The 27671-nt window shown below is 52.8% G+C and overlaps 1 protein-coding gene across 2 annotated transcripts; it reads left to right on the top strand.

Moving 5' to 3' along the window:
- Nucleotides 1-137: 137 nt before the first annotated feature.
- LOC140398509 (uncharacterized) lies at nucleotides 138-27413 on the top strand. Of its 2 annotated transcripts, none has more exons than XM_072487278.1 (6): nucleotides 138-260; nucleotides 3068-3248; nucleotides 4635-4738; nucleotides 7755-11027; nucleotides 13328-13524; nucleotides 27210-27413. In XM_072487278.1, the coding sequence occupies exons 2-6, from the start codon at nucleotides 3074-3076 to the stop codon at nucleotides 27277-27279; spliced, it is 3819 nt and encodes a 1272-aa protein (XP_072343379.1). In that variant the 5' UTR covers nucleotides 138-260; nucleotides 3068-3073; the 3' UTR covers nucleotides 27280-27413. The 2 variants fall into 2 exon arrangements, with proteins under 2 accessions (XP_072343379.1, XP_072343378.1); XM_072487277.1 differs by lacking the exon at nucleotides 138-260 and adding an exon at nucleotides 420-645.
- The last annotated feature ends 258 nt before the right edge of the window (nucleotides 27414-27671 follow it).

Below are 27671 nucleotides of genomic sequence, written 5' to 3'. Positions count from 1 at the left end.
AGCTGGGGGCTGGGGGTAGGGAGCTGGGGGTAGGGGCTGGGGACTGGGAGCTGGGGGTTGGGAGCAGGGGACTGGGGGTAGGGAGCAGGGAGCTGGGGGTAGGGGGCTGGGGGGTAGGGAGCTGGGGTAGGCAGTCTCAACCTCGAATCTGAAAACAGTTTCACTTTCGTCTCAGACATTCTGGCTGCGTTTACGCTTTTCTCTGCCCCATTGTTTTGGATGCCGGTCCGAAGCGGGGGGCAGATGCGCAGCAACCAGAGGTAGGAATCTACATGTCTTCCGGGCTTTGGCAGAAGTTTTTTGACCAAAAACACCCATTTTTAAAAAAACACTTCGTGAAGGGGGGAGGGCGGCGACCCCCTTCCAGGGAGAGGAGGGGTGGGGTGGGGGACAGGGTCGGTGATACCTCTGCAAATGAAACCAACTCCTCATCAGAGGGGGAGTGGAGGGTGCAGGGGACGGACATTACTTTCCGTTTGGCACACGGGCAATGGCGTGCAGCTCTCAGCCTCCGCGCTGCTGGGGAATGTCACCCTCTCCACCTCTTGTCTGAAGCCCGGCTGCTGTGAACGGCCCAGGCCTCGCCGGCTCTGAGGGGGACAACCTCACAGGCCCATGGATCCCAAGCCTTGTTCAGCCCAGCAGGTGATTCTGCCCGAGATATTGATGATTTTATTCTAATTGTGTAATCTAATATTTGCTAATTAACCTGTAACTTCGGTATTTTTCCTCTACAACTCCGGGGGCGGGGGAGGAGAAAAGGGTTAAAGTTATGTTTTGAATGGTTTATGTGCCCCCACCCTCCCAACCACTTCTCCTTCTACTTGTCTGGGTATAGTAGTTTTTCGTTCATGGTGCCGCAGGCTGTGCCAGCATTTATTGCCCATCCCCTAATTTCCCTGTGAGGGGGGCAGTTAAGAGTCAACCGTGTTGGTCTGGAGTCACATGTAGGCCAGACCAGGTAATGACGGCAGATTTCCTTCCCTAAAGGACATTAGCGAACCAGATGTGTTTTTACGACAATCAGCAATGATTTAATGGTCGTCATTAGACTTTCAATTCCAGATTTTTATTGAATTCAAATTTCACCATCTGCAGTGGCGGGATTTGAACCTGGGTCCCCAGAACCTTACGGGTTTACTAGTCCAGTGACAATGCCACTAGGCCACCTCCCCAGTTCAGCACGCTATGCTGCAATGCCCAATCCAGAACCCTGACTTAATAACATATTCGGATCCCATCATGGCAATTTGAATTCTTTTTAAAATGTGGGCAGATTAAAAAGTTGGCGTTAGTTTAAAAAAGAACCCCGCCTGGTTCAATAATGTCTTTCAGTCCAGGAGATCTGCCACCCTCACGCTGTCCGTCCTCAGTGTGTCTCCAGATCCACACCCATGCCCTCTGAAGGTGAAGCGAGCTCCAACAGGCAGGATAACTAGGGATTGGCAATAAGTGCCAGCGATGACCACATATGGGGAAAGCAAACGTGGTATAACAGCGACTAGATTTTCATTTGTAACAGAATTCAGTAAATCCTCATTGTCTGCAGAGATTTAGTTTTCTAGCGATTTAACTATACACAGTTAATCTGAAGCCAGGAGTAAATTGACCACATCAACGGAAAAATGTTAATCTACCAGAAAAAGAACACGTCAAAAAGAGTTCAGTGTTTACAGTGGAGAGCCTTAGTCAACATCAGCATCCGTTCGTCTCTTGGCAGGCCTGCTATGAATCTCACCATTTTATGTTCCTGTTTTTAATCTACACACAGGTCCTATTGGAACACATCCTGCCAAATACAACAGGTTTAACCACATTGCAAAATGCCAATGTAATGTTGGAAGGAGAATCTTTAAAGTTTGGGTCATTGTGGCAACAGGAGACCATTTGACGTGTCATGCCTCTTTGAAAGAGCAGCTGTGGTTATTCTCACATCACCTATGTCCCTGTAGCTCAATAAGTTCCTCATCCTCAAGTACCATCCAACTCTCCTTTTTAAAATTATTTATGGAATCAGCTTCAACCTCCTTTTCAGCCAGAGCATTCCAGATCCTGGCAATTCTTGAATGGGAAGAAAATTCTCCTCATCTCCCCTCTAGATCTTTTTTCCACTGATTTTGAACCTATGACTTTGACCCAGTTACCAGAGGGAAAATCTTTACTCTTTTCTACTCCCACCAAAGCCTCTCGCCATCTTGAAAACCTCTGTTAGATCACCTCTAACTCTTCTCTGTTTCGAGGACAACTCTCCTAACTTTTCCAACCTCTCCTCATAACTGAAGCCCCCTCAACCCTGATTAACATCCTGTTTAAACTCATCTGCATCAGAGCTGTCACGTCTTTAGGGTGCAACTATATGTCGAATGGCCCTATGCTAGAATGAGTTACCTTCAAAATGAGTCCTCTAATGTTTTATCGTCATCTGATCTACAGAATCAACAATAATAATAATCACTTATTGTCACAAGTAGGCTTCAATGAAGTTACTGTGAAAAGCCCCTAGTTGCCACATTCCGGCGCCTGTTCGGGGAGGCTGGTACGGGAATTGAACCCGCGCTGCTGGCTGTGTTCTACATTACAAGCCAGCAATTTAGCCCACTGTGCTAAACCAGCCCCTCAGAATCATAATGAATGAAATGAAAATCGCTTATTGTCACAAGTAGGCTTCAAATGAAGTTACTGTGAAAAGCACCTAGTCGCCACATTCCGGCGCCTGTTCGGGGAGGCTGGGAGGATTTCTGTGCATTGCACCTAATGTCCCTCACTGTAAATTGACTAATAGCCAGCCTTGAAACCTTACCCTGCAATAAACACCAACTACAGTTTAATCGTCACTACAATTGTATAAATGTCAAGCCCATCTCAAGGACCTGCTTCTGCTTGATAAAGCTCATAATCGGTGTTGAATAAAAGACAGGAAGAGAAAAACTTGCATCACTATAGCACAGTCTTTGGGATGACCCAAAGCACTTTAGAGTGAATTAAATACTTGTAAAGTGTAGCCTGGATTATGATGTAGGGAATCACAGCGTTGCTTTTAGATTTTGATCAAATGTTTTCTTTGCAGTTTAAAATGGATAGAACCGTGCAGGTGTCTCCTCTACCTACAGGCAATTCAAAACAGAGCCTTGAAGACAAACTCATGATTCATTTTTTACGGTCCAAGAACGGAGGAGGCGAGATAATCGATATACTGTTCCCACCTGAATCTCCAACGTCTGCTCTCATTATCTTTGAAGAGGCAGAAGGTAAAGCAGGAAATTCTAGAAAAGATAGATGAGGGAATGCCGGCTAAAACCACGGTGAACTGATGGTTGGCATCTGCAAGGAAAAGGTTTTTGGGTGTGTTGTCCAAAGGTTGTGTGATGTTACAGGAATAGGCTGAGGGATTGGGCCTAGGTAAGGTGGTCTTTCGATGGGTCGGTGTAGACTCGATGGGCTGAATGGCCTCCTTCTACACTGGAGTGTGTCAACGATTCATTTCTATGAAGTCAATGCTGTCACACTGGGGTATGCAATGTGGCACTTTAGCAGTATCGGTGACTGAATTAATTCCTATGTTTGTTACGATAAGCATTGTATTCTCACAGCGTACAGCTGCCATAAAATATGAATGAAAATGAAATCAAAATCACTTATTGTCACAAGTAGGCCAAGGTTAAGTTCACAGGACAGCCCTGAGACAATGGCATTGGGGTGAGGTGCCAAGCCATTGGTGGGAATAGTCTGACTATGATCGAACAGGTAAGAATGGGACCAGGCGAGTGTAATACCACAGAACTGGATAGAGATTTTGGAAGACAGAGATGTTGATTAGGTCAAAGGGTGCAGAAAGGTCTAGGAAGGAAAATTCCCCCGGGTCGCAGATTTGTGATTTGGTTAGGGCTGTTTTGTTGTTGAGATAACGTTAGAAAGCTGATTGACGAAGTTCAAAGATGGAGTTGCGGGACACTGACCCAAAATTAGGAGTGGAATTAGAAACTGATGATGGGGCCAGGGGTGCCCAGGAAATCGAGAAGAACCAAAGGTTGCATGGAAAGAGGTGGCGAGTGTTCCATTTAGCAAGAAGGTGATGAAGCTGATTTTTAAAGGGAGGAGATGTGGGGTGAAGACTGTTTACAATGGCAACCAGCAGGTAGTTGGGTGGTCAGGGGTTAAATTGGGAATTGTTTCAAGGGAGGAGGAGGTGGATGTTGTGGTCAAGATGAGCTTGGAGAGGGCCGGGAGAGAAACTAGAAAGAGGAATGGTATGAGGACAAAGTCTGGGAAGAGTTATGATGTAGCGGGAAAAGGAGGAAGCAACAGCAGCATCTGAACGGATGGTAAGGAAAAAGAAGGGCTTTGCGTACTGTTGGATGTGATGTAGACGGAACAGAAGAGGATGGTTTAAGGAGGTGGATGGTGATGGGGAAAATAAATCATCTTTACTCTTCAAGGTGCTTCTAAAGTATTGGTGTTTGTTTTTGGAAGTGAGATATTGCTATCTCATGGAATAATGGGTCCTAGAATCAGAGGGACCCAAATGTCCACTCGAGACACCCTATTTAGCAGGCCCACTAACGGCTGATAATTTCAGTATGTGTATAAAAATTTGTAATATTAACTGCAATAAATCTTTTCTATTCCTTACCCAGTGGCTCAGCGGGTTCTCGGAGTTGAAAATCACGTTCTTGAAATTAATGGGGAACATCATAAATTAAAAGTGGAATCAGATTGTACTGAGATCAAAGTTGATCAGGTAACCATGGATTATTTGAATAGTCTCAAAATCTAGTGTCTTCTTTACATATTTTATGATCATATGTGACCTTATGATGGTGCTCACTTGTGATGTGCAAACTGAAGGTTTAGATTTTGCACCCTCGGTGCAAGGCAATTCTCTGAAACATATTTTACCCATAATGAGTGCAACACTTTCAGCAGAAATCGTATATGTGTTTTCAGTAAACGTGACCTTTATTACATCAATTAGATGATAAATAGCAAATATACTTGAAAATACTTGCGAGAAGCAAGATACCTTCTAATGTAATATTTTCTGATTTCTGTTACACAGTGGTTTATGAAATAAAACTGAGACCTTCTTTACAAGCTACTGCAAAATAGTTTTGAATGGTGACATTAGTTGTGTGTAGGGGTGGCACAGTGGTTAGCACTGCTGCCTCGCAGCACCAGGGACCCGGGTTCAATTCCGGACTTGGGTGATTGTCTGTGTGGAGTTTGTATATTCTTGCCGTGTCTGCGTGGGTTTCCTCTGGGTGCTCCGGTTTTCTCCCACAGTCCAAAGATGTGCACAGTCCAAAGGTGGATTGGCCATGCTAAATTGCCCCTTAGTTGTGTGGAAAGGGAGGGGGGAGTGAGCCTAAGTAGGGTGTTCTTTCAAAAGTTCAGTGCAGACTCAATGGGCTGAATGGACTCTTCCTGCACTGTAAGGATTCTATGGACTCATCAGTTACCAAGGGCGCGATCTTCCCAAAAGGGAACAAAATTCCCGAGCGAGCAAGTTTAGCCACGTGCCGAAAAACATTTGGCTGTTCAATGCGACTCGTTTTGAACAAGGGGCCTAAACAGGACACGCGCGGCCATGGCCGCACATAGCTCCATTTTTTACAATGGGGAGCTCCGCTCGCCGGAAATCCCTGTTGAAGTGCACAAAAAAAACCCGACCTCCTCCCAGCCCGAACGCAACATGGGAGGTCCCCTGGGCGCCCCCAACACCCACGGCAGGCACCCTGGCCCAATTGCGCACGCACACAAAAGATGTCAGCTTGGCACCCTGGCTGTGCCACCTGGGCAGGTTGAATCTCGCGCGGTGTTGCGAACCGGGTAGATCCCAGGAGCGGGGTCTCCCGGTTTTCACCAGCGATGCTGCGCCCTGGCAGGCTGCTTTTCTAGTGCAGATTGGCTGGAGGATCGCGCCCCATGTCTGCTGCTAAATTTGTCATACTATTTCTTTTTGTTGCGGAATTAACAACAGATGCCATTTTATATCTATCAATAATCGCTCCAAAAGAAATCTGTGCAGTTTCTACACGTTTTTAAAAATAATATATCTGTGTTCACCTTCATAATGCAAATTGGATATTTGTGATTCTGTAATTATGTCCTCTCCCCGGCATAGACGTGTCATAGACATTTCCTATTGTAAATGTGGCAATAGTAGTGGGTTCGGTCACTTGACTCGAGTGTGTTGCAGCATGCAGCGAAACACAAACAGCGCAGGTGCAATTTCTATCTTGGCTGAGAGAGTTCTTGTGACCTACCTCCTTGCCTTGTCCCGTAGTGATAGTATGGCTCGAGCCATGTTAAGCAACCCTCGGACAATGAGGATGCTAAATAGAGAGAGAAATTTGGATGTAGCAATTTATATTTCAATTAGTACATTGGGCACAGAGTGAGACATTAAAATGAAGTGAAAATGAAAATCGCTTATTGTCACAGGTAGGCTTCAAATGAAGTTACTATGAAAAGCCCCTAGTCGCCACATTCCGGCGCCTGTTCGGGGAGGCTGGTACGGGAATTGAACCGTGCTGCTGGCCTGCCTTGGTCTGCTTTCAAAGCCAGCGATTTAGCCCTGTGTAAATTCTATGATAATCTATGATAAACAGCCCCTCTGGGGACTGAATGTCAGCACACCTTGACCTCTAACCTCTAACTGCACCTGAAGACTACATGTGATTTTGACCATCTGCCACAGGAGGTTGACTAATAGACATTCATTGAACTTTATTACCACAATTCACAATTATACATCACACTTCACATATTTGCTAAGGTTTCGATATATACCGTAGATCACAGAGTAAAGGTTGACGTGGCATGTAAGGTGACCCCCTTTTTTCAGCCTCAAAAGTCATGTATTGCGTATACTTAGTATAGAGGTCGGGTGGCAAGGTGGAGCAGTGGGTAACACTGCTGCCTCACAATGCCCAGGTCTCAGGTTCGACCTCGGCCCCTGGTCATTGAGTGTGTGGAGTTTGCAAATTATGCGTGGGTCTCACCCCCCACAACCCAAAGATGTGCCGGGTAGGTGGATTGGCCACGCTAAAGTACCCCTTAATTGAATTTTATTTAGAAGTTATAGTCAGCCTCAATTTTCCACCCCACGTATGGATGTTTGACTTAACGGTACTTTATAACTGGGCTCAAGGGATCAAGCAGGTGATATGGACTGTGTTGCGAACACGCACAGGTGTTTAATACATACCCACTTAAAACAGGTCATGTGTGGGCATATCAGTGGTATCTATCGGGTATTTAATATTGCATAGCGTTACCTCCTTTACTATGCTACTGCGTCCCTTTCCAGATATCTATAGTTTCTCTTTGACTCTGCAGAAATATCAATTTTGTTTAAGACGGAGGTCAGCAAAATGTACTCCTTGATTATTTAAATGGGTGCAATTTTGTGAAGTAAGAGGCACAATTACCATCGGGATTTATTTTGCATGTGCAGATGAATTTTTCAGGCCCAAGTTTTTTTAAATATTTAGAGTATCCAATTACTTTTCTTTTCCAATTAAGGGGCAATTTAGCATGGTCAATTCACCTACGCTGTACATCTTTGGGTTGTGGGGGTGAGACCCACGCAACCAACGTGGAAACTCCACACAGACAGTTACCCGGAGCCAGGATCGAACCCAGGTCCTCAGCGCCAAGAAGCAGCGGTGCTAACCACTGCACCAGTGTGCCATCTAGGCCCAATTACCTGTTGCAGAATGTAACCCATATTTGTTTTAAAAATTTTCTTACAGGTCATCCTCCACGTTGCCATGACAATAAATTATGGAAAACTTTTGGGTGGAAGAAAATTGATGAGACATTTTCAGAAGATGCACAGAGATATCCAGTTTAGTTTTGACCAGAAAGCAGAACTGTGCAACGTTGCTGGAACATTTGCAGCCATACAGCAACTAAGTGGGGCTATTCCTCAGTTGCTCAATTTAAACCCCAGCCAAACTAACAGCGACTCCAATGAAGCTGAGCAACACTATCGCGAGGGTTTGCAAAACAGTGTCCCAGGTAGATCAAGCAGCTTTAGAAAGGTTGAGCAGAAATCAAATGCAGATTCCAGTGCCAAGGGGGAGCGTCTGGAATTGCAAACTAAAACCAGAGTGCAAGGCTTTGCACAAAGTGGTGTTGGAAGAGACACCGATTTGCAACAAGGCAGTGAGAGACAGACTAGGAATTTTGAAGATTACACTTTATTGATGGATTCTGACATTTATGGATATATTCAGAAATTTTACAAAGATGGATATCAAGATATTCTGCATCAGCACCTTGTGAAGGTGGTGGATTTTACCAGTGAAGACGTCACCACCTTAATTTTACAAGAGGCTTCTGATTGTCCGGACAGCAAAGTATCTCTGCCTCAAGCACATCAGGAACTTTCTAAACTCTACCAGGACTTTGAGTTCAGGCTCCGCAAGGAGCAGATTAGCAAGAAAGATATAACTTCCGACATAAGCGTCCTACAGAACATCTATGCAAGCCTTCAGATTCAGTTCCCCAAAATAAATTTCAATGAAAACGAAAACTATTTTTACCTAATAGGTACTTCAGACGATTGCTCTCTGGCTAAGAAATGTCTAGAGGATTTGAAGAAAGAAGTGGCAGGAAGAACGCGAAAAGGAAAGCATCCAGCGTCAAGCAGAGACTCTGGAAGTCGTCGAGCTAGAGACAGCCATACACCTCAGCCTTTGCGGGATGGCAATGAGCATTCTGAGCAAATAGGAGTCTCAAAAGCAGACTCCAAGAAAGATCACAAATTGGCCCCAACCTTCAGTGGTCTAGAGGAAAAAGTCAGTCCTTTGAAGGCAGGGAGCAGACTAGCTGATGGCGATTTGATTCTGAAACCTGAGCAAGCACATACAGCCAGTAGCTTTTTTACAGGCTATCGTATGGAGACTAATCCGCAGGATGTCAAGTATCTGTTGTATTCCAAGATGCAGCAAAAACCCATGAATTGTACGACTGACAGCGAGATGTTTACTTCTGCTGGCGAAGCATTGACTAGTGGAACGGAAAAGTCCGTTGTACCCAGAAAAACTGAGGAAGACTCTTTTCTTAAGACGTATAAAAACTTTTCTGTCTTTAGTGGTCAGTCCAAGGACCTCAAGAGTCCTGACAAAACGGATGATGACATTCTGTTCAAGGGACATGAAGGCTCTTCAATTGTTGGCACAAATAAAGTAGACAAACTTTTCCAGTACGGCAAAGGTAACAAAACACACGGTCCTATCAAGCCATATCACTTTGAAACATCAGCTGGTACCCTCTTTCACCAGGGAGATCTGCTGAGCGACACGCACACACTCCAGTCTCTGACTACCACCACAGGTTCAGAAGGCCATACGTTCAAACCCTCACTGAGAAGAACCAACAGCTTTTCTGAATATTCAAAATCAAAGTATTCCAGAGATTTTAGCGATAGTTTCCAGGGAGTACCCAAAGTCAATCCAGTTGAACAAGTGCACATCACTGAAGAGATCCCAATGGAGTCAGTTGTATGGTCTTACCTGAAGGATATCTATGATTCTTCCATTAGAAACATTGGTGCCAAAACAGATGTGATGATGAATGAACAGATCCAGGGGGATATAACGATCATAAAATTAACAGCATTGAATAAAGCCAATATCACAGCTGCCAAGCAGGACATTTTGTCACTTTACACAATGGTAATGAAGCATTTGGTTCAACAGTTTATTTCTTTCACAGATCTTGGCATCGAGGACCACAAAGCATTGGAGAGGTGGTCCATCGGTCTGAAAAAACAGTTTCCAGAAGTAAAATTCATTATTGCACAGACAGGTTTCAAAATTGTTGCCACATATGAACATTGCATGAAAGTAATAGAAATCTTTAAGCCCAAGTTGAAAGATCCAGTTTCCTCCACAGACCTATGGTCCATCTCAGCTTCTGATCCATGCTCATTCACTGGCACAGATACATTCACAGGTACCGAGGGAAAGGACCTTAGGAGATTTACAGAACATTCTTCATTTTTGGATCAGAGTCCTCATGGTGGGAAGAAGCCAAACGGCTTCCACACTCCAGCCCACCACGTGGATGAGACCAGCCCGAGAGAAAGTGCAAAAACAAGAGAAGAGCATCCTTTATTTCAGACAGATCAGGAACTCATTGAAGCCACAGCTCACCGGAAAGTTGCAGGAAGTCCCAAAAAGAATTGGAACTCTCAGCCAGATGTGGAAGAGGAGGAGAGTCAAAAGAATAAGAAAACGTATTCAAATGAGAACAGTGGCCCTGCTTCAAATTCAAGGCAGGAACACAGTCCACTTATGGATCAGAAGAAATCACCAAAACCTTTTGACGAATACAGTCAGTTCGGGTTTCTTCATGATCAAGCTGATTATAAAAGTCAGAAGATGAGCAAGCAGACTGGAGAAGGAGAGGGAGTCAAGGCAAAGAAGGCATTGCCTGATAAATTCAATTTTAATGCCAACAGGGTGGGGAAAGAGAGCCATTGGTACACTAGAGAAGACAGTTCGCATTGCAATAAACTGGACAGCGGCACACAGTCATTGCCATTATTTTCTTACACTGGCGCATTAGTGCCGCAACAAAATAGAGATGGCCCACATGCCTCGGAGTCAGCTACAAATTCAGGAGACCAAACGCAAGAACAATATATGCAGCAGCAAGAGGAGGGCAATTTGACAACTTCACAAGAAAGGAAAACCATGAGAAACTCTCAGCAAAATCAACCCAGACGTCCAGCCATAGGATTGGATGCAGAAGAACTAAACAGATCAGCCAGCTCTTGCGCTAGCTGTAAGAAAAATGGCCAGTTATTGAAGTTGGATTGCGGTCACAGTTTGTGCAAGGAATGCCGCACACATTCACAACCACTTTGTCCAGCATGCGACCAACCTATTCCTTCAATTAGAAATGAAAACCAGTCCATGGGTACCATGGTCTGGACATCTGTGATCAACAACTCAGTTGGAGGTAAAGAGAAGATGTTGAAAATAACCTACAATATCCTTGATGGTATCCAACAGGTAAGTAGTCTGGCTCAGTTAAGAAGAACTAAGTCATAGTAATGGGTGATCAGTGGGTCTTCTATTGTTTTGGTCAAATTTTGCTTCCAGTTTGTCTGATGCTGTTGATGAGCTGTCTTTTGCAGGAGTGCCTAGAAATAAAAGGCCTTTGTTGATATGCCATGATGTGGAGATACCGGCATTGGACTGGGGTGAGGACAGTAAGAAGTCTTCCAACACCAGGTTAAAGTCCAACAGGTTTGTTTCAAATCACTAGCTTTCGGAGCACTGCTCCTTCCTCAGGTGAATCACCTGAGGAAGGAGCAGTGCTCCGAAAGCTAGTGATTCAAAACAAACCTGTTGGGCTTTAACCGGGTGTTGTAAGACTTATTGTTGATAAGATTCAAGAGATTTAGAACATTAAATCATTAATTGGACATGTGCTGTGGGAAATGTTAATTCTTTGTTAAATCTTAACATTTAGTCAAACCTTATTTCCAATATTCATAACGTCCAGTTGAGGCAATTTTGTAAAAGAACGACAGTGAATCTGAGGTCCACATTACATTTCTCAGTTCTTTTTTTGACTTCTGTTGGCTTCAATCCCAGCCCCCAAGATTTAACAATGATTGTACTCGCCTCCTGTACATTACAAGGCACGTTCTAGCGGTAGCTGCTCCTGTACGGCACAGAGCCGAGTTTATGGTTGTGCTACGACTAGCTAGTGCGCAGTCAATTCCAGCCCCACTTGACCCGAAGTTGCAACACATGTGAAATTAGATTTTATATTAATAACCGTGGCTTTGGTCGAGTTAAATTGACCACAGTCAACAGGTTTGTAAAATTTAAACACAAGTAACCTGTTATTATTAACAGTAATCGTAATTAAATAGACAAAAAATACAACTGGTTATCTACTGTCTGACTCCCAACCCCCCTCCTCCGCCTTAAAACTCCCACACCCTCTACGCACAGACAAACAAATGACACAGAGGGAAAAGGGTGGCCGAGAGGTAAAGAAAATATAAAATCTTTTTTTTTCTTTTCTTAAAAATAAATTGAGAGTACCCAATTAATTTTTTCCAATTAAGGGGCAATTTAGCGTGGCCAATCCACCTACCCTGCACATCTTTGGGTTGTGGGGGCGAAACCCACGCAAACACGGGGAGAATGCGCAAACTCCACACGGACAGTGACCCAGAGCCGAGATCGAAGCTGGGACCTTGGCGCCGTGAGGCAGCAATGCTAACCACTGAGCCACCATGCTGCCCTTAAAAATATAAAATCTTAAGGTTAAGAATCTTTTACTCGGATGGATGTCTTCCAGTTAGTTTCTTTCTCAAGGTTAGGCCTTCAGTTGGGTACTTTGTTTTCCTTCTGTTTGTAATGATCTTCACTGCAGACTCACACAGATACCAGGCAACTAACTGGCAGCAGAGCGAGGGAGAAAACACAGCTCCTCTTTCTTCAAGGGTCTAGAGACTTCTGGCATTTTCTCTCCAACAAAAAAAACACCTGGCAGGAACCGATTGCTGACTGTTGTCAGGCGGAACAGTGTCCCTGGCCAACACACCGGTTGCCAGTTAGCCAATCAAACCGATTTCCTCAAAAAACGGTTCTAGGATTTACACGGCACTGACGTGTCTGGTTTCTCCCCTCCAAACTACAAAAGCTTGGAAAATACTGTCCTGGCAAGCATTTTTGCTGTTTAAAAGGCACATTTTGATTATGGGTCCACAAACCAAAAACAGTACAATAAAATAAATGGGAACAAAGGAAACAAACAGGAAGGAGGATTCTTAGTTGTTACAAATTTTCCTTGTTACAAAGAGAACACAATCTCTTTTAAGGAAGCAATGTAAAAGATATGTTTTCTTAGTTTAAAAAATAAATAAAACCTTTTCCATCTGGATGGAATTCTAGTTTGGTAGCAATGCAGTTCAAAAGTGATTGTGGGTCCTAATAAGACAGGGCATATCTTCCAAAAATCCCTGTATTCCCTGGAAACATTGGATGAAAATGCTGCTAATGACCACACATTTCATGTGATGCGAGCATTTCTGGCAAAGCCAGTATTTATTATGCATCTCTAATTGCCCTTTAGGTGGTGATGGTAAGCTGCCTTCTTGAACTGCTGCAGTTCATCTGAAGTAGGTAAATTCACTGTTTGGAAGGGAGATACAGGTTTTTGACCCAGCATCAGTTGAGTACGGCAATAAAGTTCCAAATCAGGTTGGTGTGTGGCTTGGAAGCGGACTTGCACGTAAGGGGCTGGAAAGAACCTGCTGCTTTTAATTCTTCTTTCTTTCCTCTTTTTTAAGGAATGCGATCCAAACCCAGGACAGCCATTTACAGGAGGTTTGTTTACAGCATACTTGCCTGACAATCGTACAGGAAATAAGATCTTAAACTTGTTAGTAGACGCCTTTAACAGAGGCCTGACCTTCAAAATAGTATCAGGCAAGGTGACATGGAACGACATTCCTCATAAGACAAAGATAACTGGAGCAAGACATCAGTAAGTCTTTTCCTCTTTTAAACTGATGGTTATTCCCTTATTCTACTTTGAAACTAATTTGGTGCAACAATATTGATCAATGCGCCAGCAACTTCAACAACAGTAAACCTGTATGTCAGTTGCTATTACAATTACTTTAAAAAAATTTTTAGAATACCCAATTATTTCTTTCCAATTAAGGGGTAATTTAGCGTGGCCAATCCACCTAACCTGCACATCTTTGGGTTGTGGGGGTGAAACCCAGACAGACACGGAGAGAATGTGCAAACTTCACACACACAGTGACCTGGGGCCGGGATCGATTCCGGGTCCTCAGCACCATAGGCAGCTAATCACTGCACCACCGTGACGCCCGGCTAATACAATTGCATTTGATTTTGTCTAAAGCTGTTGGATCAGGCCTCCCGGTGCATTTTCATTAAGTTTTTTAAAAATCCAATCTTAAACAAGACACACACAGTAGAGTTTGATACAGGAGTTCTTTTGGATGAGGCCTTAGCCCGTGAAAGAATTATAACACTTTTTTTTAGAAATATTTTTATTCAAATCTTTACATATTTTCAACAAACCCCCCTTACAGAACAAAGAACACATATATAAACATCTTACAACTACATCACGAATTCTCCCAATATACAAACCCCTCATTAAGCAATAATAAACAGTAAAAAACACAAAGAACACCCCCCTCCTCCTTCCCCCCCCTTCCCCCCTCCTCCTTCCCCCCTCCTCCATCCGCCCCCTCCTCCTTCCGCCCCCCTCCTCCTTCCGTCCCCCTCCTCCTTCCGCCCCCTCTCCTCCTTCCCCCCCACTCCTCCTTCCCCCCCGCTCCTCCTTCCCCCCGCTCCTCCTTCCCCCCCGCTCCTCCTTCCCCCCTCTCCTCCTTCCCCCCCTCTCCTCCTTCCCCCCTCTCCTCCTTCCACCCTCTCCTCCTTCCCCCCTCTCCTCCTTCCCCCCTCTCCTCCTTCCCCCCTCCTCCTCCTTACCCTCTCCTCCTCGCCCCACTCCTCCTCCTTGCCCCCCTCCTCCTCCTTCCCCCCTCCTCCTCCTTCTCCTTCCCCCCTCCTACCCCCATCCTCCTCCCCCCCATCCTCCTCCCTTCCTCCTCCCCTTCCCCCTCGCCTTCCCCTTCCCCCTCCCCTTCCCCCCTCCCCCTTCCCCCCTTCTCGCCCCTTCCCCTCCCATTCCCCCCTTCCCACCCCTCCCTTTCTCCCCCCCGCTCCCCGCCGCTCTCCCCACCCGCTCCCCCATCCCGCTCCCCCACTCCCCCCCATCTCCCCCCGCTCCCCCATCCCCTCCCCCCGCTCACCCCATCCCCTCCCCCCGCTCCCCCATCCCCTCCCCCCGCTCCCCCATCCGCTCCCCCCATCCCCTCCCCCATCCCCTCCCCCATCCCCTCTTCCCCATCCCCACCCCCCCATCCCCTCCCCCCCGCTCCCCCATCCCCTCCCCCCGCTCCCCCATCCCCTCCCCCCGCTCCCCCATCCGCTCCCCCATCCCCTCCCCCCGCTCCCCCATCCCCTCCCCCCCATCCCCTCCCCCCCCATCCCCTCCCCCCCCATCCCCTCCCCCCCATCCCCTCCCCCCGCTCCCCCATCCCCTCCCCCCGCTCCCCCATCCCCTCCCCCCCCGCTCCCCCCTCCCCTCCCCCCCGCTCCCCCCTCCCCTCCCCCCGCTCCCCATCCCCTCCCCCCCCGCTCCCCATCCCCTCCCCCCCCGCTCCCACCATCCCCTCCCCCCCACTCCCCCCATCCCCTCCCCCCCACTCCCCCCATCCCCCCGCCCCACCCACCCCCATCCCCACCCCATCCCCCCCCCAATCCCCACCCCCACCCCCCCCATCCCCACCCCCCCATCCCCATCCCCACCCCCCCATCCCCATCCCCCCCATCACCCCCCCATCCCCATCCCCCCATCACCCCCCCATCATCCCCCCCATCCCATCCCCATATCCCCCCATCCCTCCCCATATCCCCCCATCCCCCCTCCCCCCCCACCACCCCCCATCCCCCCTCCCCCCACACCCCCCATCCCCCCCCAACCCCCCACCCCCCCCCTCCCCATCCATCCCCATCCCCCCCTTCCAACCCATCCCCAACCCCCCATCCTCATATCATCCCCCCCCATCATCCCCCCATCATCCCCCATCATCCCCCCATCCCATCCCCCCCTCCCATATCCCCCCCATCCCCCCACATCCCCGTCCCCTCCCATCCCCCCCATCCCCACATCATCCCCCCCCATCATCCCCTCCCATCCCATCCACCCTCCCATCCCCCCTCCCACCCCCCCATTCCCCCTCCCACCCCCCCGTCTCCTCCCATCCCCCCCTCCCACCCCCCCTCCCACCCCCCCTCACCCCCCCTCCCACCCCCCCCTCCCTCACACCCCCCCTCCCACCCACCCCCCCTCCCACCCACCCCCCCCTCCCACCCCCCCTCCCTCCCACCCCCCCCATCCCAACCGCCCCCCTCCCACCCCCCCCTCCCACCCCCCTCCCACCCCCCCTCCCTCCCACCCCCCCCATCCCAACCGCCCCCCTCCCACCCCCCCCTCCCACCCCCCTCCCTCCCCCCCCACCAATCCCCCTCCCATCCCCCCACCCACCCCCCCATCCACCCCCCCATCCCCAATCCACCCACCCCCCCAATCCACCCACCCCCCCATCCCATCCCCACCTCCACCCTCCCCTCCCATCCCCCCTCCCATCCCCCCTCCCATCCCCACCCCCTCCCATCCCCACCCCCTCCCATCCCCCCCACCACCCCCCCACCCATCCCCCCCATCCCCAATCCCCCCATCCCCCCCCCATCCCCATCCCCCCCCCATCCCCCCCCCCATCATCCCCCCCATCCCCCCTCATCATCCCCCCCATCCCATCCCCCCCCATCCCATCCCCCCTCCCATCCCATCCACCCTCCCATCCCCCCTCCCATCCCCCCTCCCACCTCCCCATCCCACCCTCCCATCCCCGCTCCCATCCCCCCCATCCCACCCCCCCATACCACCCTCCCATCCCCCCTCCCATCCCCCCTCCCATCCCCCCTCCCATCCCCCCTCCCATCCCCCCTCCCATCCCCCCCTCCCATCCCCCTCCCATCCCCCCCTCCCTCCCACCACCCCCCTCCCTCCCACCACCACCCTCCCTCCCACCCCCCCTCCCATCCCCCCATCCCCACCCCCTCCCATCCCCCCCATCCCCACCCCCTCCCATCCCCATCCCCTCCCATCCCCCCCACCCATCCCCCCCATCCCCAATCCCCCCATCCCCATCCCCACCCATCCCCATCCCCCTCGCCTTCCCCTTCCCCCTCCCCTTCCCCCCTCCCCCTTCCCCCCTTCTCGCCCCTTCCCCTCCCATTCCCCCCTTCCCACCCCTCCCTTTCTCCCCCCCCGCTCCCCGCCGCTCTCCCCCCCGCTCCCCATCCCGCTCCCCCACTCCCCCCCCATCTCCCCCCGCTCCCCATCCCCTCCCCCCGCTCACCCCATCCCCTCCCCCCGCTACCACATCCCCTCCCCCACATCCCCTCCCCCCATCCCCTCCCCCGCTCCCCCATCCCCTCCCCCCGCTCCCCCATCCGCTCCCCCATCCCCTCCCCCATCCCCTCCCACCCATCCCCTCCCCCCCGCTCCCCCATCCCCTCCCCCCGCTCCCCCATCCGCTCCCCCATCCCCTCCCCCCGCTCCCCCATCCCCTCCCCCCGCTCCCCCATCCCCTCCCCCATCCCCTCCCCCCCATCCCCTCCCCCCGCTCCCCCATACCCTCCCCCCGCTCCCCCATCCCCTCCCCCCCGCTCCCCATCCCCTCCCCCCCGCTCCCCCCCGCTCCCCCATCCCCTCCCCCCCGCTCCCCCATCCCCTCCCCCCCCGGTCCCACCATCCCCTCCCCCCCCTCCCCCCATCCCCTCCCCCCCACTCCCCCCATCCCCATCCCCCCTCCCCACCCACCCCCATCCCCACCCCAGCCCCCCCATCCCCACCCCCCATCCCCACCCCCCCATCCCCATCCCCATCCCCCCATCCCCCCCCATCCCCCCCCCATCATCCCCCCCATCCCATCCCCATATCCCCCCATCCCTCCCCATATCCCCCCATCCCTTCCCATATCCCCCCATCCCCCCTCCCCCCCACCACCCCCCATCCCCCCTCCCCCCACACTCCCCATCCCCCCCAACCCCCCACCCCCCCATCCCATCCATCCCCATCCCCCCCATCCCACCCATCCCCAACCCCCCATCCCCATATCATCCCCCCCCCATCATCCCCCCATCCCATCCCCCCCTCCCAAATCCCCCCCATCCCCGTCCCCTCCCATCCCCACATCATCCCCCCCCATCATCCCCTCCCATCCCATCCACCCTCCCATCCCCCCCCTCCCACCCCCCCATTCCCCCTCCCACCCCCCCATTCCCCCTCCCACCCCCTCATCCCCTCCCATCCCCCCTCACCCCCCCTCCCATCCCCCCCTCCCTCACACCCCCCCCTCCCACCCACCCCACCTCCCACCCACCCCCCCTCCCACCCCCCCCCCTCCCACCCCCCCCTCCCTCCCACCCCCCCTCCCAACCGCCCCCCTCCCACCCCCCCTCCCACCCCCCTCCCATCCCCCCCCACCCCCCCATCCCCCCAATCCACCCCCCCAATCCACCCACCCCCCCATCCCATCCCCCCTCCCCCTCCCCCATCCCATCCCCCCCTCCCCCCTCCCATCCCCCCTCCCACCCCCCCTCCCATCCCCACCCCCTCCCATCCCCCCCACCACCCCCCCCACCCATCCCCCCCATCCCCAATCCCCCCATCCCCCCCATCCCCCCCACCCATCCCCCCCATCCCCAATCCCCCCATCCCCCCCCCACCCCCATCCCCCCCATCCCCCCCCATCATCCCCCCCATCCCACCCCCCCCATCCCATCCACCCTCCCATCCCCCCTCCCATCCCCCCTCCCACCTCCCCATCCCACCCTCCCATCCCCGCTCCCATCCCACTCTCCCATCCCCCCTCCCATCCCCCCCTCCCATCCCCCCCTCCCATCCCCCCTCCCATCCCCCCCTCCCATCCCCCCCTCCCTCCCACCACCCTCCCACCACCCCCCTCCCTCCCACCACCACCCTCCCTCCCACCCCCCCTCCCATCCCCCCCATCCCCACCCCCTCCCATCCCCATCCCCTCCCATCCCCCCCACCCATCCCCCCCATCCCCAATCCCCCCATCCCCAATCCCCCCATCCCCACCCATCCCCCCCCATCATCCCCCCCCATCCCATCCCCCCCATCCCATCCCCCCTCCCATCCCATCCCCCCTCCCATCCCATCCACCCTCCCATCCCCCCTCCCATCCCCCTCCCATCCCCCCCTCCCTCCCAACCCCCCTCCCTCCCACCCCCCCTCCCATCCCCCCTCCCTCCCACCCCCCCTCCCATCCCCCCTCCCACCAATCCCCCCTCCCACCCACCCCCACCAATCCCCCCCTCCCATCCCCCCATCCCTCCCATCCCCCCCTCTCTCCTCCCATCCCCCCCTCCCATCCCCCCTCCCATCCCCCCTCCCATCCCCCCCATCACCGCCCCCTCCCATCCCCCCCATCCCCACCCCTCCCATCCCCCCCCATCCCCACCCCCTCCCATCCCCCCCCACTCCATCCCCCCATCCCCTCCCCCCCATCCCACCCCCCCATCCCCCCCCCATCCCATCCCCCCCCATCCCATCCCACCCCCCCATCCCATCCCACCCCCCCATCCCATCCCCCCCCCATCCCATCCCCCCCCCCCATCCCACCCCCCCCCCCATCCCATCCCCCCCCCCCATCCCATCCCCCCCCCCATCCCATCCCCCCCCATCCCATCCCCCCCATTCCCCCCTTCCCCCCCATCCATCCCCATCCCCCCCCCCATCCCCTATCCCCCCGGGTTGCTACTGCTGCTGACCACCTCCTAACGCCCCGCTCTAAAGTCTAGGAACGGTTGCCACCGCCTGAAGAACCCTGCACAGACCCTCTCAAGGCAAAATTTACCCTCTCCAATTGAATGAACCCTGCTATGTCGCTGATCCAGGCTTCCACGCTTGGGGGCCTCGCATCCTTCCACTGTAGCAGAATCCTCCGCCGGGCTACCAGGGACGCAAAGGCCAGAATACCGGCCTCTTTCGCCTCCTGCACTCCCGGCTCGTCCGATACCCCAAATAGTGCTAACCCCCAGCTCGGCTTAACCTGGGTGTTCATCACCTTAGACATCGTCCTCGCAATACCCATCCAGTGCCAGGCATGCCCAGAACATGTGGGTGTGATTTGCTGGGCTCCCCGAGCACCTCCCGCACCTGTCTTCCACCCCAAAGAACCTGTTCAGCCTCGCCCCTGTCATATGTGCTCTGTGAAGAACCTTAAATTGTATCAGGCTAAGCCTTGCGCAAGAGGAGGAAGAATTAACCCTACCCTGGGCGTCCGCCCACGTACCCTCGTCTATCTCCTCCCCAAGCTCCTCCTCCCATTTACCCTTTAGCTCCTCCACCGAGGTCTCCTCCTCCTCCTGCATCTCCTGGTAGATCGCCGAGACCCTGCCCTCTCCAACCCACACCCCCGAGAGCACCATATCCTGGATCCTGAGTGCTGGAAGCAGCGGGAATTCCCTCACCTGCCGTCTTACAAACGCCCTTACCTGCATGTACCTGAAGGCATTTCTGGGGGGAAGCCCAAATTTTTCCCCCAGCGCCCCAAGGCTCGCAAACGTTCCATTTAAAAACAGGTCCCCCATCCTTCGAATTCCTGCCCTGTGCCATCTCAGGAACCCTCCATCCATTCTCCCCAGGACGAACCAATGGTTCTCCCGGATCGGGGACCAAACCGAAGCCTCTACCTCACCCCTGTGGCGCCTCCACTGCCCCCAAATTTTCAAAGTCGCCGCCACCACCAGACTTGTGGTGTACCTAGTCGGCGGGAGCGGCAGCGGTGCTGTCACCAGTGCTCCCAGACTCGTGCCCACACAGGATCCCAAATCCAGCCTCTTTTTCGCCGCCCCCTCCCCCTCCATTACTCACTTGCGTATCATCGCCACATTGGCAGCCCAGTAATTAGGTAGCGCTAACCCTCCTCTGTCCCTACTCCACTCCAGAAACACCCTTCTCACCCTCAGGGTCTTTTTCGCCACACGAATCCCATGATGCTCCTACTGACCCGCTTAAAAAAGGCCTTAGGGATCAAGATGGGGAGGCACTGGAATATAAAAAGGAACCTCGGGAGTACCGTCATCTTCACCGACTGTACCCTACCCGCCAAGGAGAGTGGCAGCATATCCCACCTTTTAAACTCCTCCTCCATCTGCTCCACCAGCCTCGTCAAGTTGAGCTTGTGTAGGGCCCCCCAGCTCCTGGCCACCTGGATCCCCAGATACCGAAAACTCCTTTCCGCCCTCTTCAGTGGGAGCTCGTCTATCCCCCTTCCCTAGTCCCCTGGGTGTACCACGAAGAGCTCACTCTTCCCCATGTTGAGCTTATACCCAGAAAAGAGCTCACTCTTCCCCATGTTGAGCTTATACCCAGAAAAACCCCAAACTCCCTGAGGAATCGCATCACCTCCGGCATCCCCGCCACTGGGTCCGCCACATACAGTAACAGGTCATCGGCATACAACGAAACCCGGTGTTCCTTTCCTCCCCCCCCCTCCCCCCGGACCAGCCCCCTCCAGTTCCTGGACTCCCTTAGAGCCATAGCCAAAGGCTCAATTGCCAATGTAAATAGCAAGGGGGATGGGGGCACCCCTGCCTCGTCCCCTGGTACAGCCGAAAGTATTCCGACCTCCTCCGATCCGTGGCCACCGGGGCTTCGTAACATAGCCTAACCCAACTAATGAACCCCTCCCCGAACCCAAATCTCCTCAACACTTCCCAGAGGTACCCCCACTCCACCCTATCGAAGGCCTTCTCCGCGTCCATCGCCGCCATTATCTCCGCCTCCCCCTTCACTGTAGGCATCATGATTACGTTAAGGAGCCTCCGCACATTGGTATTCAGCTGCCTTCCCTTAACAAAACCCGTCTGGTCCTCGTGAATCACCCCTGGGACACAGTCCTCAAATCTGGTAGCCAACACCTTCGCTAACAGCTTCGCGTCCACATTGAGGAGAGAGATTGGCCTATACGACCCACACTGTAATGGGTCCTTGTCCCACTTCAAAATCAGCGAGATCAGCGCCCTGGACATCGTCGGGGATGGGGTCCCCCCTCCCTCGCCTCATTGAAAGTCCTCACTAGTAGAGGGCCCAGCAGGTCCATGTACTTCCGGTAAAATTCCACCGGGAACCCATCTGGCCCCGGTGCCTTCCCCGCCTGCATACTCCCCAGCCCCTTAGTCAGCTCCTCCAGCCCTACCGGTGCCCCAAGCCCCGCCACCTTCCCCTCCTCTACCCTCGGGAACCTCAGTCGATCCAAAAATCGACGCATCCCCCCTTCTCCGTCGGGGGTTCACACCTATACAGCCCCTCATAAAAGTCTCTAAATACCCCATTTATTCCAACCGCACTCCGCATCATGTTCCCCCCTTTATCCTAACTCCCCAATCTCCCTCGCTGCCTCCCGCTTCCGAAGCTGGTGTGTCAACATCCGGCTAGCCTTCTCCCCGTACTCATACGCCGCCCCTTGCGCTTTCCTCCACTGCACCTCTGCCTTCTTGGTGGTCAACAGGTCGAACTCGGCCTGGAGGCTTCGTCGCTCCTTGAGTAGTCCCTCCTCGGGGACCTCTGCATACCTCCTATCCACCCTTAAAATCTCCCCCACCAATCTCTCCCTCTCTCCCCTCTCCTTCTTCACCTTGTGGGCCCTAGTGGAGATTAGCTCTCCCCTAATCACCGCCTTCAGCGCCTCCCAGACCACCCCACCTGTACCTCCCCATTATCATTAGCCTCTAGATAGCTTTCAATACACCCCCGGATCCGCCCGCTCACCTCCTCATCCACCAGCAAGCCGACATCCAGACTCCACAGCGGGCACTGGTCCCTCTCCTCCCCTAGCTCCAGCTCCACCCAATGTGGGCCATGGTCTGAGATGGCTATGGCCGAATACTCCGTGCCCTCCACCCTCGGAATTAGTGCCCTGCTCATAACGAAGAAGTCTATCCGGGAGTAGGCTTTATGGACGTGGGAAAAAAAAGAAAATTCCCTGGCCCCCGGCCTGACAAACCTCCATGGGTCCACTCCTCCCATCTGGTCCATAAACCCCCTCAGCACCTTGGCCGCCGCCGGCCTCTTACCCGTCCTGGACCTGGAGCGGTCCAGTGCTGGATCCAGTACTGTGTTGAAGTCCCCCCCCCCCCATTATCAAGCTCCCTCCCTCCCTCCAGTTCCGGAATCCAGCCCAACATGCGCCACATAAATCCGGCACCGTCCCAATTCGGGGCATATACATTCACTAATACCACCCGCACCCCCTGCAGCTTACCACTCACCATCACATACCTACCTCCATTGTTTGCCACGATGTTCAGCACCTCAAACGACACCCGCTTCCCCACCAAAATCGCCACCCCTCGATTCTTTGCGTCCAACCCCGAGTGGAAACCTGCCCTACCCACCCCTTTCTCAGCCTAACCTGATCTGCCATCCTCAAATGCGTCTCCTGGAGCATAACCACATCTGCCTTCAGTCCCTTCAGGTGCGCGAACACACGGGCCCTCTTAACCGGCCCGTTCAGGCCTCTCACATTCCAAGTTATCAGCCGGATCAGGGGGCTCCCCCCCCCCCCCCGATTAGCCATCCCCTTTTCTAGGCCAGCCACGTGCCCACGCCTCCCGCACTCTCCATTCCCCCCAGCGGCAGACCCCTGCCCCGACTCTCTCTCCGAGCTCCAGCTCACCTTTGGCCAATGCAGCAGCAACCCAGTTCCCCCCCCCAGCTAGGTTCCCCCCCTAGCTGCGTTGCTCCCCCCATAGCACTCCCGTAAGTCAGCTGACTCCTGCTGACCCCGGCCACTCCCGCCACTCCATCGACCGTGGTAGTCTTCCCCCCCCCCCTCCTGTCCATCAGCGGGCGCTCCTCTCCAACACCGCCGCCCCCCCCCCCCCCCCCCCCCCCCGGCCCTGCCCCCTTCCTTCCCTAGCGCGGGAAAAAGCCCGCGCTTTCCATCAGACCGGCCCCGCCCTCTCTGGCGCATCTTCCTTTTGCGGCCTAATCCCAGCTCCTCCACCTCGGGCCTCCCATCTTCCCTCCCCCAACGGGGCCCCATCCTTCCAACCACCGACGCCCACACTCTCACAAAAGCCCCCCTTCGAACCAATTCACCCTACCCCACCCAGCACCAAAGGAAACAATACAGACCAGAACAGAACATCCCGCAACATCCCCCAAAGCACAGTAACCACATTCGCCCCCGCGACCTCCCCTCACAACCGACCCTCAGTCCGTATCCAACTTTTCGGCCTGAATAAAGGGCCACGCCTCCTCCGGAGTCTCAAAGTAACGGTGCAGGTCCTTAAACATGACCCACAGTCTCGCCGGCTGCAGCATCCCAAATTTCACCCCCTTCCGATGCAGAACCACCTTAGCCCGATTGTACCCGGCCCTCTTCTTGGCCACCTCCGCGCTCCAGTCCTGGTATATACGGACCTCTGCATTCTCCCACCTGCTGCTCCGCTCCTTTTTTGCCCATCTTAGGACACACTCCCTGTCCGCCAAGCGGTGTAACCGCACCAATACCGCCCATGGCGGCTCGTTAGACTTGGGCCTCCTCGCCAGGACTCGGTGGGCCCCATCCAGCTCCAGGGGCCTCGGGAAGGCACCCGCACCCATCAACGTGTTCAGCATCGTGACCACATATACTCCAGCATCCGACCCCTCCACTCCCTCCGGGAGACCCAGAATCCTCAGATTCTTCCTCCTCGACCGATTCTCCATGTCCTCGAACTTCTCCTGCCATTTCTTATGCAGCGCCTCGTGCGCCTCCACCTTCACCGCCAGGCCCAATGTCTCGTCCTCATTCTCCGAGGCCTTCTGCCGCACCTCCCGGATCGCCACCCCTTGGGCCTTCTGGGTCTTGACCAGCTTGTCGATCGAAGCCTTCATCGGCTCCAGCAGCTCTGCTTTCAATTCTGTGAAGCAGTGCTTGAGAAACTCCTGCTGCTCTTGCGTCCAAGCTGCCTGTTCTCCACCCGCCGCCATCTTAACTTTCCTCCCTCGCACTTTTCGCTGCACAAGAATTACTTTTTTCACCGCTCCACTCCTGGTCCAATCCATACAGTGCTGGGGAAATTGTACTGTCATCTTCACACACTGGGAACCGTCGTACAAATGCCGCTGGGGCCCCTCAAGAGAGCCCAAAAGTCAGTTTCTGGTGGGAGATGCCGAACGTGCGACTTAGCTCAGCATAGCCGCAACCGGAAGTCGAAAGGGTCCAGAGGTGGGTGAAGATGTTGGGGCAGAGCTGGCGAGAAGGTACGCAGCGTTTAATAAGGCCATGGCCGGGCTCATACAACAACGTGAGGTTTGGTGTGGTGTACCCAGATTGTCCTCAGGTAACTTTCGAGGACAGGAACAATTATTTTGACGCACTAGAGGATGCAAATGAGGTTATCAGGAAGCATGGACTGGGGGTGTGCTAAAGTGTTTGAGGACAATGGATTTTGTTGTTTGCACATGGTTAAGCCCATCTTCATTTAGGGTGGTGCAGTGGTTAGCACTGCTGCCTCACAGCGCCGAAGGCCCGGGTTCGATTCCAGCCACAGGTCACTGTCCCTGTGGGGTTTGCAAATTCTCCCCGTGTCTGCCTGGGTCTCACCCCCCCAACCCAAAGCTGTACACGGTAGGTGGCTTGGCCATGCTAAATTGACCCTGAATTGGGGGAGAAAAAAATTGGGTACTCATTTATTTTTAAAAAGTCCATCCTGACTTGCATTTTGTGGGAACTGTTGTAATGTGGCGGAGGGTTTTGTTTGTGATTGCATATTGGACTGTTGAGTTTTTTGGGGGGAGGGGGGCAGGGGAGACTGGGTGCTGTTTTATTTCCTCCAGGTTTCGGTATTAAAATTTGGGATGGTTTGGGGGGCGGGGGGGGAATGCTGATATATTGTTGTGTTGACTTTGATCTGTGACCTGTGTGAGGGCCACCCTGCTAGCAGTAGAGCTAGTTAACGGGAGCAGAGAGTGGGCGGGGGGGGGGGGAAATATCTGCAGATTGTTACTGTGGGTATTTTTCTTTTTGTTTAGTTAACTTAGTGAGCTTAGGCTTTTTGTTTGTTTGGTTTGGGCTTGGGAATAAGATGGGGGGTTGTTTTCCTGCTGGCTGTTTGGTTGGTCTTCAGGGTGGGGTTGGGAGGGGGAAGAGCAGGGGTGAAGGGGGACACTACTGACAGTGACGATTCCTTTGTTCGGAGCCGACCCAGGAGGGAGGTATTTAATAGTGGGTCATTGGCGGGCATGGGTGGTTAGAGTGAGACATTGATACAGCTGATGTCAACAGCAGTTCCCAATTATAAAAAGCCAAAGGGAAAGGTCTGGAAAAAAGGGCTTGTTGTGTGCGGGGGAGGGGGGAGAAGAGGAGAAAGAGACTGCGCATTGTTCATGGCCGATCCACCTAACCACATCTTTGGACTGTGGGAGGTAACTGGAACACCCATCTAGTCAAGCCACACAGACAGGCACCCAAGGCCAGAATTGAACCCGCGACCCAGGTGCTGCGAGGCAGCATTGCTTACCATTGCCTAAAAACATGTGCAAACGTACAGTAGGCATCCAGCATTATGTTGAGCTCAAAGTCCATGGAGATGGGTGTGTGTAAGGTGATGAGAACTCTGAAGTCTGAAAAGGACAGTGAAAACAGAGCAAAAGGGTTAGATTAGAAAAGATTACCCAGGTGGGGGTGCTCCTATCAGTTATTGGAGCTTGCTGTCCCCAGTATCAGAAAAAAAATTGTTAATGGCGCCATTTAAGGCAAAGGGTATAGGAAGATATGGACTAGGACAGCCCAAGGGTTAGGTAGTGCTAATAGGGAATAGCATGGAGTTTTGCTCAGGCGGATCCAGAACATGAAGTATAGAATTAAAATCAGAGTTGGTGGTCGAGAGAGTCCTCTACAGGAGTCATGGTGAAACAAAGGGAACAAACAAAAGCTGAAAGGGAGACGCAGAAATCCCAAAGAGCAGAAGTTTAAAGGTGAAAAATACATTGCTTGGCTCCTGCGGGTGGCCATTGCTATGGTGTAAGCACTAAAATCTCATTGGTCAGCTAAACCATTGGAGTCACCCATGTGCAATAGATTTCTTACAAAAGTCACTTGATGACCTAAAGAGGGATAAAACATTGAGCTATCAATTTAATTGAATTGCAGCACTGTACTACACGACCATGTTAATGATAGTCAACAATTTATGGTACTCAGGGCAGCACGGTGGAGCAAGTGGTTAACACGGTTGCCTCACGGCGCTGAGGTCCCAGGTTCGATCCCGGCTCTGGGACACTGTCTGTGTGGAGCTTGCACATTCTCCCCTTGTTTGCGTGGGTTTTGCCCCCACAACCCAAAAGATGTGCAGGACACATGAAATTGCCCCTGAATTGGAAAAAATTAATTGGATACTCTAAATTATTTTATTTTTTTTAAATAATAATTTATGGTACTCTTTCAAAAAGAAAAATCATTACCCAACTAATACTTTGCTTAGCAATACTGATTTTGAACAAAATTCCTTTCTAACAAAACATTTGTTGCTTTACAGGCATGGTTATCCTGACTCAAGTTATTTGAAGAATGTTTTGGCAGCTTTGGAGAAACATGGCCTTCAGTGAAGTCAGAAGTATAATAGCAAAATCAGTGGAAGTAGCATTTTAGTGTACATTTTTTACATGCTTATTGTATTTTTTTTTTAATCCGCTATTTCAGGATAAAGAGAAAATTGTACAAAACAAATGGCGTCGAGGTTTGCTTAAATTTTAAGGATTCACAAATGCTGGATTCAAAATCAGTTCCCCACAGTGAAGGAGACCACTCTGTCCATCAAATCTGCCAACCCCTGGAAAGAGCACTCACCTAGGCCTGCAGCCCCACCCTATACCAGTAACCCCACTTAATGTTTTGGATACCATGGGGCAGTTCAGCATGGCCAATCTACCAAACCTGCACATCTTTGGACTGAGGGAAGACCGGGGCACCCGGAGGAAATCCACACAGAGAAAGTGCA

The sequence above is a fragment of the Scyliorhinus torazame genome, chromosome 21, assembly GCF_047496885.1.
Source record: "Scyliorhinus torazame isolate Kashiwa2021f chromosome 21, sScyTor2.1, whole genome shotgun sequence".
Lineage (NCBI taxonomy): Eukaryota > Metazoa > Chordata > Chondrichthyes > Carcharhiniformes > Scyliorhinidae > Scyliorhinus > Scyliorhinus torazame.
Note: the sequence above shows the minus strand (reverse complement) of the source record. Positions and strands in the feature narration are given on the sequence as shown.

Excerpts from the sequence above, each read along its gene's own strand:
- LOC140398509 (XM_072487277.1), top strand. The coding sequence starts at position 616 with ATGGATCCCAAGCCTTGTTCAGCCCAGCAG. Across the intron at positions 4,739-7,754 it reads CTGAGATCAAAGTTGATCAG|GTCATCCTCCACGTTGCCAT; the intron begins GTAACCATGGAT and ends ATTTTCTTACAG. Across the intron at positions 13,525-27,209 it reads ATAACTGGAGCAAGACATCA|GCATGGTTATCCTGACTCAA; the intron begins GTAAGTCTTTTC and ends GTTGCTTTACAG.